Source organism: Fistularia commersonii, chromosome 16 (assembly GCF_037954325.1).
Source record: "Fistularia commersonii isolate RoL2024-O1a breed Wild chromosome 16, RoL_Fcom_v1.0, whole genome shotgun sequence".
Classification (NCBI taxonomy): domain Eukaryota; kingdom Metazoa; phylum Chordata; class Actinopteri; order Syngnathiformes; family Fistulariidae; genus Fistularia; species Fistularia commersonii.
In genome coordinates this window covers 15,844,345-15,859,345 of record NC_141299.1, presented here as the reverse complement: position 1 = coordinate 15,859,345, position 15,001 = coordinate 15,844,345, and the positions used below count along the sequence as shown (strand labels likewise).

Below are 15,001 nucleotides of genomic sequence, written 5' to 3'. Positions count from 1 at the left end.
TCTCAGAGCCTTGTGAAGATATCTCAGCCCCCGTTGCCGGTTATTTTGGCTCAGACCGTGTTCCCCCCGCCAGCCAGATAAAGACGGGTGTTTATCTTGGTGGCTGCCGCGCCTCGGCCGGCCTGAGGTGAGCTCCGGGAACAGAGGGACGCTTTTTTGGTGGAAAGGGGCAAATAGCAAGAGCGGGTGTGATTCCCCCCTTTTCATTGTCTTTCCCGGTAACACGGCTGCGGTGCAGACTTTTCACACAAAGCGTTTTCCGAGAATAGACGCGCGTCTTTTTTTTTTTTTCTCTAAGAACGCAAGACAATGGTGGGAGTCAAACCCCAAACATTCGGCGGGCTGTTTTACACACCGTGCATAGAAATCCGTTGCTATAAAAACGCCTTACTGTAAAAACAGTCATTTTGCCTATTTTATCGAGCGTGTGTGTGTGTGTGGGTGTAAGTGTGTGTGTGAGATTAATGCATGTGTGTGCGTCGGCGAGAGATCATCTCCCGGGCGAGCGAAATCAGTTCGGTTCGGTTCGGCGTGATTAATCCGGAGACAGACGAAAATAATGACATTGATATTGAAACAAATTGACGAATGCAACATCGCCGGCCGAACTTAAACGTTCATTTTAAGGATCGATCTCGTCTGTCGCTCATTATTGTGGAAATATTTCAAGCGATTTGAGTCCAGACACCGTTCTACATTTTTTTTTTTTTCCCCGCCCTACAATTACGGAGAATGTGGCAAGGTTCAGACCCTGAAAAAGAGAGGCTTAAAGTTCGTGGTAACTGGCAGCTTAAACCCTGAGGCATTCAGTTGAGGCGCGCTAAAAAGGGTTAATTATAGTCGACGCTCACATAATCACACTTTACATACCTGTAGTAATTACACTGTAATATATATTTATGGGCCAAAAAAGCAGGAGACGGAGGACCTAAAATGCCGAGCGCACAAAAACAAGCCGTCACACCCACAACTATATACAATATACCGAGTTTGCCGATTATTTTTGGCAGCGCGCGTCCGGCTGAACCTAGACGTCCTTGTCGAATTCGACGTCAGTCGCTTTTGAGGTATTCAGGACGACTCAATCTCAAGATTGAATATCATCATATTTCTTCGTCGTCGCACTTTAATCGATCTTTTCACGACCAGCTATAAGCGCCGTCCCCACCTTCGGAAACCGTACTTTCGCGAGTTTGCGTTGAAACGACGGCGACTGAAGACGGACTCATAAACTTGTCGGGTTGAATCGAGACCGACGTCTTTTCAGGCGTATTTTATTGTACATCCTTATCGTTCGGCGTACAGGGAGCGCTTTGGAGACTGAAAGGGAGAATGTGCTTAGGTGGAAATGTCGAACGAGCTGTGGGAAAACTAATCAAAGACCATTGGCCTTCAACAGAGCGGCTGCTACAGGCCCGGTCTGTGTATATCCCTCTTATTTCTCGACAGAGGGCACATTGTGAGAGGAGGTCAAATGCAGAGGAGCCGTGTTGTATGAAGCTGTGCTGTGTCATTTCAAAATGGAAATTTAAAGTGCAAAAGGCTAGAAAGGGGGATCGTGGCATGCACCGAACAAAGTGAGCCTTCTTTTCAAGCGTGAAGAAAAGCGCCGATATCCAGATTATATCCAAGTAAAGAACATGTACACTCCCATGCGTCGCAACGTCGTTGTGATCTTTACGCACCGACCAATAGGAAGTTTGACTTTGTCCGTCACAAACGTTTGGTCGTAAGCAGCACAGATGGTCATCGATGTTTGATGGTCGGCTTTGCTCGCAAAGTAACTCTAGTGTTTCAATTTTGGTGATGAGCATAAGCTAATTTATTACTTGTCATTCATTTATTCATTATCCGTCCCGCTTATCCAGCGCTCAGGGTCGTGGGGGAGCTGGATTCTATCCCAGCTGTCATTGGGCGAGCGGTTGGTCGCCAATCAATCAAAAAGGGGCCACTTACAGACATACGACCGCTCACTCTCGCTCGGTCGCACATTTTGGCAATTTCGGGTCTCCAATCGACCTACCGCATGTTTTTGGACTGCAGAAAACCCCACACAGAAAGGCGCCTTCTCACTCTTATTATTATTGTTGTTATATTATATTACCGTATTTTCATGACCATAAGGTGCACCACACTAAAAGGCGCAGTGTCGGTTATGTGTGCCATTACTGTATTTAACACACACATATAAGGCGCGCCTGATTATAAGGCGCGGGTTTTATATACAAACCACACCCCCACTTTCCCCTTTAACGTTCTCATGGTGTCCTCTACTACGTCCGCCTTACAACAACAACACACACACAAGCTTACAAGTTGCGTATTTAAAAATAGAGCGGGAGCAAAACTGAGTTTGGTATTCACATTTTTTTTTTTTACCGGTAATCGTCATCGAAGTCCTCGTCCTCTGTCTCTGATTTGAACAGTTGCGCTAAATCTCCATCAAACACGCCGGGTTCACTTTCTTCACTGTCAGAGTCACTGACGGCTCCTCGGAAATGATGCCGGCTTTTACGAAACCTCGAACAACAGCGCTAGCGGACACGTTAGCCCGAGCATTTACAATCCGTTCGCAAATAGTGGCGTAACTCGCCCGGCGCTGCACTGTGGTCTCCAAGAAGACTTTACGTACCAGGTTGTGCATCTCGCTACCGTGCTGGTCACCTTCTTCTCCACAGTGTGACTCACCGGGATGTGGAAAGTGAGCGGCACCTCGTCCGTGTCGGTGACGTGTCCGGGCTGGATGTGTTTGTCGACGATGTTTTCAGGGTTGTTAAAACAACGATGTTCTGCATAACGCACATACCCGTTCTTTTGTATACAATCAACGCCCACACTTTCCCCTATAATGTTCTCAGGGCGCACTGCACTTTTGGGCGTGCCGCACATTTTGAAGGAAATCTAAGACTTTTATGTGCGCCTTATAGTCGCGAAAATACGATATTATACCATTTTAATGATCATTTCATTAAAATACTAAAGTTATTAAATCAGAAAAAAAGGCTTGTATAAATTGTTCCTGTTACTATAAAATGGAGCTTATTCATGAATAGGGCGCTTATAATTAAAATATAGTATTTTTAAAACAGCGTAAGTTTTTAATTTGCTTTATTAATCCATTCTTCCCTCACCTGATAATAACGCAAAACAATCCAAGGTCATCGTTTCACAGCACAAAAGTTGGGTTTTCATAGATGCTATCGTTCATTATTAATAACCGAGGCGATCCATCCAGCGGGGCTGTGAGATTTAGACACATGAATTCCAAGTTAAGAAAAAGTATTAACTTTAAAAAATAAAAAAAAAAGCTTTCTGCTGCGTCAGGGACTGTGACTTTGCTCGTATTTATGGAACAGCGAGATTAAATCATGGATAAGAAACATTTTAAGCCTTGCAGCAATCCGCTCACTCCACCATAGACTTTCAAAGCCAGGCATCTGTATTTCTTTTTTTTAAATTGAAATAATTACAAGCACCGCATTCATTTAAAAATAAAAATAAATAAATAAAAAGAAGAAAAAGAAAAAAAAAGCCAATCAGCTTGAAACAAGCCCTTTGGCCGATTTAATTTATTTTGGTTTTGTGATTGGCAAACATTCACAGACTGTTACAAAGATGTGTGATCATTCATTTCTATATGGTGCTTTTTATCCATTCACAGACCTTCTGGCGCTCGGCAACAAAGACTTATGAAATCGAGAAAGCGAATCGTCGCACGTCTCTATTTGTGGATAAATGGATAAATGATATAGATAATGAAGGAAGGAACGGATGGAGGAATTTGCTCCGACTCGTCGAAGATCTGTAATCGGGTGTTTGTAGGTCTTGTTTTGGCAACGCTTGAACCTGGGAAACATGTCGGTTTCTTTTATAGAGATTTTGTTCAAACATCCAGTTGGTTGAAATTTTCGTCTGTGGGAGCGACCACCCTGTGAAGATCTTGTATCTGAGGGTAATTGGTCGATCAAAAACATCTGGATTTTGGTTTCGGGGGGGGAAAGTAGATGCAGACACATGTTGTTCCTCTTGCACCAGTAAACTCGCCCTCTTTCCTCCTCTTTTTCCCTCATCGTGTGTCACGTGTTTTTTTTTTTTGTTTTGTTTTGTTTTGTCCTCCATCCCTCACTCTCTTAAATACCTATTTTCTTTCCGGCTGCATCCTGTAATGAACGCAGGGACTCTTCTTCATGTGGTTAGCGTAGCCTGAAGCTCGGTGTCAGCCCAAGCTCCCTTCATTATTAATATGACGTTGTGTGTTTGCTTTTTGATCGTCCCCCGAATCACATTCATCAAGTCTCTCTCTTTTTCATATAATAAAATATAAACAGTAGATAACATATGTGTGTGTGTTGATAGCGATCTTTTCTCTTGAGTCGAGAAATCATTATTCGTTTAGTCTCGAGCTTCGATGCCATTGTTCGATATCAGGCTTTTATTTCCTACCGTTATTTAACATACGCTCAGAATTATGACAAAATACGGGATATTCTATGTTTAAATATTGGATATTCTACATTCAGTTGTGCTGTAAGGTATGCTTGTTTTATTATCTGCATGGTAACTATTTTTCTTGTGTTTTTGTTTGTAACTCAAATGCTGTTGCACATTGACAATAAGCATTTCAGGAACATTAAGTCTGCCAATTGTTTTTTTTTTGTTTTTTTGTGAGAATGGTGGCGCTGCATGAGTGTATTTTGCAGGCGCCATTATCTTTTAAGACATATAATTACACCATCTTAAAAGGAGCCGTGCAATCTTCACTGGCGCAACTGTGGCTAACAGCTCCCAGCTTCCCAATAACATCACTCTCCTTTTTTTTTTCTCGTCCTTTTGCTTTTCCCTCTCTCTCTCTCTCTCCCCCCATGTGTTCCCCTTTCCCCCAGCGCCACCACGGTTCACTAAAGTTCCTGTCGACCAGATAGGTGTCTCTGGGGGCGTCGTTTCCTTTGTCTGCCAGGCGACAGGCGACCCGAAGCCAAGGGTTAGCTGGAACAAGAAGGGCAAAAAGGTCAACTCCCAGCGTATAGAGGTGAGTCAAGCCGCTCCGCTAACCGTCGCGTTCACCATCCAATGATTATTTAATGAAGCAGTCGACGTATTTTGTGCAGGTTTACAAGCTCGCATAGCTCAAATCAGCCAATATACTAGATTCATCCGATCTATACTGCTCAAAAAACATAAAGGGAACACTTGAACAACACAATGTAACTCCAAGTCAATCCCACTTGTGTGAAATCATAGTGTCCACTCAGGAAGCAACACAGATTCATTTTGACTTGTTTTAAGGACATTACATCAAAGTTGGATCAGCCTGGAGTTTGTTTTTACACTTTAATTTTGAGTGTGATTCCTAATCCAGACCTCCATGGGTTGATACAATTGATTTCCATTGATCATTTTTGTGTGATTTTGTTGTCAGCACATTCAACTGTGTAAAGAGCAAAGTATTTCATAAGAATATTTCATTCATTTAGATCTAGGATGTGTTTTTTAAGTGTTCCCTTTATGTTTTTTGAGCAGTGTATTTTCCATAGATTTATTTAGCAGGTGTGTTCTTGCATTTTCTGTCTCACATTTTTTCAAATTCACCCGCGGAGCTGCAGAGGACTGGTAAAGTCATGCAGATCCCCCCCCCCCCCCGTCTTCTTCGGACTTGAATTGTTCTGCCCATGTCGCATTCAGGGTTTCTCTCTCCGCATTACTCTTGATATTTGTTGATCAGTTATTCTTTTTTATTTTTTATTTTTTTTTTATTCAGCGACCCTCCCAGATGGCTTTGCTCAAAGTCACGATTGATGCTCGGCATCTCTAAAATTTGAAACGTCGCCTTCATTAAGGATGACTGCGGCGCGCAGAGATAGACGTTCGCGCTCGGCGGGAGGAGGAGAACCACATGGGAAGCGGCTCAAAAGCTAGAAATGACAACAAAATCAACTCGGGGAGACGCAGCCTCTCAGCGGAGGACAAAATCGAAAGACGCGTCGTCGTGTTTGCAGGTCCTTTTAAGCTGCCTGCTAAGTGATGGCAGAAAGAAAAGCCAAGGGCATGAAGGAGGCTGCCAGAATGGACGCTTCTCTGCCACCGTTTAGTATGAAATAAAAAAATGTCAAGGGTTTGAAGTAGTTCTAATTTTTTCTGTTCTACCCTCTAGACAGCTACTTTGATATTGATCACGATGCCGTGCTCCGCGGTGTTTTTAGCCTAATTAGCCGCTCAGCCCTGAGACACGCAGCAGGGCTGCTGATGACTTACACTCAAAGTTATGCTTTGCTCTGAGATCTCAGCGGTAAGCCCTGCGTTGCAAAAACCGCAAACCCCTCCGAGGAAAGACGGAAGCGTAGATTTGCTGTCGGACCGAAGAAAGACAGACCGTCTTAATCAATGCTTTATCCTTGCAAAATTATCACGGGTATTTAATACGCGGATGATACAGGAGAGATACTTATTTTTCATTTCCATTTAAAGTCCCACCAACGGAAAGCCTCAGATGTTTCATCTTTCAAACGTACTCCGGTTGCTACTGATTATTGTCCCTACTTCCACCACAAATATTGCGACCGCTGCGACTTCATGACAATTCATGTTTGGCCCAAATGTTTAATTCGGAAGCGTGCAGATGCACTCCGAGAGGTTCGCCTAAGCCAGGGGTCGGAAACCTTTAACACCCAAAGAGCCATTTGGACCCGGTTTCCATGGAAAAGAAAACTATGGGAGCCGCAAATAATTTTTGACGTCTAAAATAAAGGTACCACCGTATATATTGCTTTTTATTACCTTTACACTTTGCATAAACAAGTGTGTTGCTTATAAAATCCAAAAAGGGCTACAGAGAAAATTACATTTAATGTATGAATTAACACATTTTGAACATTTTGAGCTTTCAGATGGTGTAGCGTAGCCTTGACCTGAATTTTAAAAATAAATTGGGAAAAAATCACGGTGTTAGTGAACAATAAAAAAATAAATATTTGGAAAATATCTTCATAAATATTTATTTTACCTGGTTAATGGGACTTCTGCTCCTGAACTTCTGCGCACAGCATCTGCAAATCGGGACTTTACCGGCTGGCGGGTTTACCGGCTTCCGCGAGTGTGACGTTTATTTTGAGTGGCGAAAAATAATAAAAATTAAAAAATAAATAAATAAATAAATAAAACAAATAAATAAATAAATAAAATAAAATATATAAAAAAATAATAAAATAATAAAAATAATAAAAAATAATAAATATAATTTTATTTTAATATTTCAAGATCACAATAATCGTCCAACTTAGAGCTAAAATTAAAAAAAGGAACTCACGCAAATAAAATACACTTCAATCAAATATTTATAATTTATTTTCCCAAGCCACTCGGAGCCGCGGGTTGCCGACCCCTTGGCTAAGCAAACCAGACTGTCTATATCGCCACCGATATGGGCGTCACGGGGAATCGGTTGTGATGCTTCAATCGTCTTCCGGGGGCGTCTCAGAAGAGGTTTTCCACAACGCCTCCTTAGAAACATGCGGTCTAATGTATAGTGCACGTAGCACATGGTAGTTAAGCAGACATAAACACAGCGTCACGCGTTCGTTTCCGAATTAGAACACACTCTGACACGTATGTCCCGCCGTAACGGTGCGTGACAGGAGCCGGGACCGATCCAGAACTCGACCCGTGACCGAATTAACACCGACAGGTTAACAAGTGCATTAACCTCACTGTGTTTACTTTGTGGGCTACGGATGAAAATGAATGAAAAAAAAAATGGGAAACGGCGTCTGAAATCCATCACGGACATGCAAAGAATTCAGACACATCACGCCGTCTTATCAGCGACAGTAGCAGAAATGTCAAGGGAAAAATTAGGCGGGCAAATTTCCCCGCTTCTAAACCACTCCTGGTGCGATAAGAATTGACACAGAGGAACAGTCGGGCTCTTGGGATGACAAGAGGGCGATATCAGTCAGCATGAGAGTGTCCAGTCAAATGAGAGATTAATAGATCTTTTACGGAATCGGGAGGCCCGGTCGTGTATCGTGAGGAATACATTTCAGAAATCTGTATTCAACTGGGCAGAACCCGCATGCAAGCTACACGCTACAAACAAACGGCAACCGCCGGTTGAACGCAACAAGCTGAGCAAAGCTTGTCGGAAAAGACCGGCATCTTCTCTTTAGGTCATTTCATTTTTAAGTCATTGATGAATATTTTAATCCCTGACCTGATTAAAAAAAAGCATCATTAGTCTACCGCTTCTTATGAGTGGTGCTGCGAAAGCAGCAGACAGACTCGAGCTCTCTCAAGCGTTTTCCAAGCCAGACGTAATCTATAATCCCTCCCGCGTGTTCTGAGTCGACCACGGAGCCTCCTACCAGGTGGACATGTCTGGGAACACCTCTAATGGGGGGCGCCCGGGGAAATCCTTATCAGGCGCCCGAACCTCCACAGCTGCCTCTTTTTCGATGCAGAGCGGCAGAGGCTCTGCTCCGAGCTCCCCGCAAATGTCTATGCTCCCCGGCCTATTCCTCGCCGGATAAACGGCGCCACCCTGCAAAGGAAACCCATTTCAGGAGCTTGTATTTGATACCTTGGTCTTTCAGTCGTGACCATAGGAGAGCGTTGGAACATAAATGGGACGATAAATTGAGAGCTTCGATTTATAACTTGGGTCCTTCTTCACTACGACAGACCTGCATCATGGTGGATGCAACTTCCTTTTCAGCTCTCACCCCAAAATACTTGTAAAAATAGTATCTATTTTGTTGTAACCCAGAGGTCCACCCATTGGTTTCAAAGAACCATGTCCACTGACTTCGAGGTATGTTAGCTTAGCTACACACCTCTCCAGTGTCTGCTGGAGGTCACACGGTGATGAGACCAAATAGGACCCCGTTGTCTGCAAAAGGCAGCTCAGTCATCTTTAAGACCCCACATCAGTCACCCTCCTCCCCTGAACTGTGCCCAGTAAATCCTTTCCATTAAATCCTCAAAAGAACCGTTGACATCGCAGCACTGGCAGACCCAAGTATCCACCAGTTATGTGTTGAACAATCTTCCAACAATGTGGACTGAGAAAGAAAGCCCTTTATTTTGTAGCATACAGTTAGACCTGCGGTACAACATCAGCCAAATTTGACCACGACATTGAACCCGTCATGGACGAACCATGAGCAGCAGGCAGTGCCCGGGGAGCAGGTAGGGGGGTCAGTATCTTGTTCTAAAACGCTTCGACAGTGCGAGGAGGAGCTTTGGAACGCTTGGTTCGGTTTCAAAACGACTGCTGGAACCAGCTGAGAAAGTAGACCCCTCTCTTGGAACATCCCACCGGACTTGGTCCCGTCTTCTTCAAGTCTACAAGGCACATGTAGAGAGGATGATTGTACTCCCAAGAACCTCCTTCCACTGCTCGAGAGGTTCCCTCTCCACCGGTGTCCACTGACAAGCACGGATGACCTTCCGAGCCGCTCCCCTTGCACATCGACCAATCCGATTCCGTATCCCCGACCTCTCCTGGACTGCGGCAGATCAATAGTGGCGCTCTGTTTTTTATCCTACCCAAAACTTCCAGACATAACCGGAGTTCTGATACAAGGATAAAGTCAATCGTCATTCTTTGACTTAAATTTGTGCGCAACCTTCTTACTAGAACATGGTGTTTACCAGGGCTTATTCATGCCTTGCGCAGAAGTGCAACTGGAAGACACCATTGGGGTTTAGCTTTTGCATACATGAGCATTGAAGCCTCAACGCAGAAGTATTGAATCACCACATCCAGGTTGCGTTACGTCCCAACTTATTGGCTCGTAGGCGACCCTCTGGTTTATCATGGTAGCCCCCAACACGCTGGTGCTCAGCTGCTCTGAGAAACGTTCATCTTGCGCACCTCCAGAACATACAAGAGTCCAACTTGCTCCAGGAGTGCATTTCTAAAGCAGAGGAGTGAACTTCTTTCTAGCTTGTTCCAAAGATCAAATAAATTGTGAGCGACGCACTACTCTGATCATGTAAATGAGGGCGATCATATTATTTTAATCGTATCAACAGGGTTGTGATTGATAATTATCTGCAAATGTTGCAAACTGAGTGACAGTTTACTGGAGTTCATGATAAAGGACAAAACTACAGATACCATGAGATGAAAAACAGGAGTGAAGCTTATCGGGGTTTTTGGATATGCGAGTGTAAGTTACAAGATACAATCTTTTCTAAAAAACAAGTCTAGTCAAGAATTTTTAAGAATTCAGAATACTTTCAAAAAGTATTTAACTGATCCCTCCTGATCACCACAGCATTGAGTTCCTTTTTGAAAGCCGATGAACGGATACCTCCGATCTGTGTACCAAGAGAAAAGAAAGGGTTTAGTTTGTAGCCTGGGTCCGAATGTACGTAAACATATTCTCAAGGATTGCAATTCTGTTTTTTTGTCTACCTGAGAGTCAAGAGATGTACTGAAGCTCTAGCTTGTACTATCACATTTGTATCTTTGGATGGAAAGTATATCTACATTGATTTACTTCACAAAAGTCCAACTTAGTTTTCCTTAAATGTACAACAACGCACCTTCGGGTGGTTTACGCACGGCGGTCTGCAACACGGCTAATTGCGAAACCGGAAATATCCCGTCATCCTCGTAACAATTTTCCTTCCCTTTTCGCCGACAGACCATTGAGTTCGACGAAGGCGCCGGTGCCGTCCTCAGAATTCAGCCCCTTCGCACGCCGCGTGACGAGAACGTCTACGAGTGCGTGGCCGAGAGCAGCGAGGGCGAGATCACCGTCAACGCCAAGCTGACCATCATCCGAGGTGAGTGCTGGATTATGAAGGAATGCAGGGAGGGCTAACTGAGATATAAATCAGGAAATGGACATCAGCGTGTTCTTCGGCGTACGTGCATTTGCGTGTCTTTCTGATGACGTCTCGCCTCTGAGATTTTGTCTGATGACTTGCACTAAGCAGGGGCTGTTCTCAAATTTAATTTTATTTTTAATATGACTGGTACATATACCTCATTTAATGATACGACATGATCATGAAATTATAGAACTATCGGGGGGTAGGAAAAAAAGGGGGGTAAAAAAAAAGAAAAAAAAAAGGTTTTATTTTTTTTTTAACTCAAATTTTATTTAGTTTTTCTCTACATCAATTTGACCTTTACATATACCTCATTTCATGATATGACTTGATCATGAAATAATAGAAATATTGGGGGGAGGAAAGAAAGGGGGGTAAAAAAAAGAAAAAAAGATGTTGTCATTTTTTTTTAAGTCAATTTTTGTTTAGTATTTCTCTAAATCAATATGACTTTTACATATACCTCATTTAATGATATGACGTGATCATGAAATAATAGAAATATTGGGTGGTAGGAAAAAAAGTGGGGTTAAAAAAAAGAAAAAAAATGTTGTCAATTTTTTTTTTTACTCAATTTTTATTTAGTTTTTCTCTAAATCAATATGACACTTGCATATACCTCATTTAATGATATGGCGTGATCATGAAATAATAGAAATTAGAGGGCGGAAGGAAAAAAAAAGGGGGGTAAAAAAAAGGAAAAAAAATGTTGTTAATTTTTTTTTCTCAATTTTTATTTAGTTTTTCTCTAAATCAATATGACACTTACATATACCTCATTTAATGATATGACGTGATCGTGAAATAATAGAAATATTGGGGGGTAGGAAAAAAAAAGGGGGTTAAAAAAAGATAAAAGATGTCAATATTTTTTTAAATCAATTTTTATTTAGATTTTCTCTACATCAATATGACTGGTACATATACCTCATTAAATGATATGACATGATCATGAAATAACAGAAATATTGGGGGGTAGGAAAAAAAGGGGGGGGTAAAAAAAAGAAAAAAAGATGTCAATTTTTTTAAGTCAATTTTTATTTAGTTTTTCTCTACATCAATATGACTGGTACATATACGGCATTTAAATAGTACTCTATATATGGAAGAACTCTGGTTTTAAGGAAGACCGATGACGTGCCAAATGCCTCAAAGCAATAATATCTAATTACTTCTGCAAGTTTTAACATTTAAACACCACGATGAAAATGTGCTTTTGAACTCCGCCCTCCCCTCTTGCATAGCGTCCAAGGAGGGAGTCTGAAACTAAGTTAAGCCTCGTTGTTTATAGGACATTTTGAAATAAAGACAAATGGCGACCGGTGAGTTCAACCTACAATCTCGAGCCTTTGTATTTCACGGAGTGTATTTTTTATACGTAAAAGCGTGACACAGCATAAAGCCAACCTGGGGTGGCCAGCACTAACAGCACTAACAGCACTAACAGCAGCTGCAGCAGCAGCAGCAGCAGCAGAAGGAAAAATGAAAAATAATTGGTATCAGCTTGACAGAGATTCCTCTGGAGCCCGGAGAAGATAGCAGCTTTCCTGCCCAGGCAAGCCTCGGCTCTGAAGGAGAGACGGCGGCGTGATATGGTGTCAGTTGTCTCATTTCCAGCTTTATATTTATAAGCTTCGGACGATTATAGTTTCAGAAAATCCTTTTACGTCATACGTTGGCACTTTTTTTTTTTTTTTGCGGCTCTCGATTTTCTGTCTGAAACAAACTCTCTCAGCTTCTGTTTTCCAGGGACACACTCACGCTTTCTCCTCACTTATAAAATACCAGAATAGAAAAATATATCCCTTTACTACCCCCACCCCCGAAAAAGAAAAAAAAAAAAAAAAAACATGTCTGGAAGTCATTCTGCACGCTCTCCCCAACCAAATATGACATTTGGTCCGGATCAGGGCGGTTCGAAACCTATGCAACACGCTGAGCAGGCGCGAGAATGCGTCCTAGAACATATCGGTACACCGGCGATCAGATAAAATACTTCCACTTCATAACCCCCATGTGGCGCCGGGTCTGAACCTCAATGGATTTCTGTCTTAAATCTTCTAGTCATACTGCTTATTTGCACAAAAACAAAAAAAAAAGAAAACGCAGAGAAAGAAGCAGTGCAGTGACTGAATCTGCCCTCTTACGTGATCTACGTTGCCTAAGTTAGCCATCTTTCAAAATAGAATCCATCATATGTTTAAAGTGCAAGTCCTGGTTAGGCACACACACACACACACACACACACAAATCCAAAATACAGAGTACTGTTCCATCACTGTGTGCAGACGCTCAGTTCTGCAAGATATCGGAGTGCATCGAAGAATACGCGAGCATAAAGGTGGATGATTTGAGAGGAGAGGAAATTTAATTTGGCTTTGTTTTGTGACGTGAGAGAACAAAGATGGAAACACAAAATGGATCGTGGAAAATGGAATAATGGGACAAAAGCTAGAGGTGGTTGAACGAAGGGGAGTGATTTGAAGAGAGGTGAAAGAGGAGCGTTAATAGATGAAAAAACAAAAATAGTTTGGCTGAAATTGAAGATGTCTGTCGAGAGCGACGTGCACGAGTAGCAACGGCGCATCGCCGATATGTGGATTCGGCAAAAACGCAAAGGAAACTCACTGAAAATGTAAATAGTCATAATTGTCAGTATTGCAATAAATGATATAAGTCAATATGGCATATTGACTTAGAACTACTTAACAGAACTAAGCAATATTGATTTTGTTGTAAGACAGGGAGGTTTTAAGACAAATATATACTTGTTACCGTAATTTTTAGACTATTAGATGATATTTTTTCTTAAAAAGTGACTGATTTGTGGATTTTTACAGGCTGACAAACTTCACGCCGCCAAACTATTTCGCCGCGTCACATCGGACCGATCAAATTACGAAAGAGAAAGTCGAAGAGATTTTAATTCCGACACCGAAGGTGAAAACTTTTTAGAGGTTTTAGTGCGCGAAACAAAGATGAAGATAACGGTCAATGACTTTTTCTGGTATTTTAATGTTTTTTTAAACTAGACACGCTGCAGGCAGAAAAAAAAGCATTTACGATTCGCGTTTAATGAAAAGTTCAAAACATTTTTCTTTAAAACATCGTTCCCATACTGCAAATGGACACTTACAGCTTATATATGTGCATTTTTTTTTTTTTAATTTTTTTTTTTTTAATTTTGCAGGCGCGCTCAACAGTCCGAAAGTGACGTTTTGGGTTTCACCCCGATCAAGATATTAATTTACACAAATTAAAATGCAAACAGATTGAACTCAAAGTCCAACCAACTAAGCTCCTCACTTCACACTGATAGTTTCACAAACCCTCTTTTTCCTCCATTATCTTTTTTTTATTTTTTGTGAGTTTGTGCCAATGACAAGGTGCATTTAGCCTAGCGAGTGACACCTTCTTGGCTGTGACTCCAGTTCCCTCCATTGAATACATAAGATAGAGGCCATCTGGCTCCACTCAGACGTGCACACAGTCCTCAGGGAGTCCTTGAAGAAGGATCGACAAGTGAACGGAGCACCCTCTTGAGATCTAACCCAACACGCTGCGTGCTCTGGAGCATTTTCTCCTTTCTTTTGCGGGTATTTAAATGTTTTCATTAAAGGGCGTCGCGAGCGAGGAAACATTTCCGCGGGGATGCCGTCAGCTCACGCCGAGAAAACCGTCGTTTTTCCCTCATCGATAACTATATGAAGTCCTTTCTAATATCAAAAACGCGATATTATTCTCCCTATTTTTACATCATGTTTGGGAATTCAAAGAAGAAATAAAAAATGGTTGAATTGGCCACTTTCGATGGTTGTGTCAGAGAGTTGCGGTTTTCCTTGGTTTTGGGTGTCGTCCAATCGCACACACAACAAAAGAAACGTTTGGACGCCGCATCTCTAATGTCAGAGCTTACATGTAGACTTTGTACGACAGACTAGATCACTTTTTTTTTTTCTTTTTTTTTTTCGCGTTTTGCTCTTGGGAAATAACACAACCGCTCGCACATTGTGTTTATTTTCGCCCGCGCCGGCAGAGCTCGACCGACCGTTTGTCTCTCGTCTTACTCTTTCCAAAGTTCTTGCTTTCTCCCTCTGCCAAGTTCCAAGCCTGTTTTTTTTTTTTTTTTAATCAATTGTACTGATTATGTAATTATATATTTTTT

At 42.0% G+C, this 15,001-nt stretch overlaps 1 protein-coding gene across 6 annotated transcripts in view; it reads left to right on the top strand.

Annotated features, from left to right (window-relative positions):
- Window positions 1-15,001, top strand: part of ptprsa (protein tyrosine phosphatase receptor type Sa) — a 264,863-nt gene that overhangs the window by 125,846 nt on the left and 124,016 nt on the right. For all 6 annotated transcript variants that reach the window (XM_086162204.1, XM_086162203.1, XM_086162201.1 and 3 more), the window contains exons 4-5: window positions 4,884-5,029; window positions 10,647-10,788. In XM_086162204.1, coding sequence (XP_086018330.1) covers window positions 4,884-5,029; window positions 10,647-10,788 — 288 coding nt within the window. The remainder of the gene's footprint in view (window positions 1-4,883; window positions 5,030-10,646; window positions 10,789-15,001) is intronic.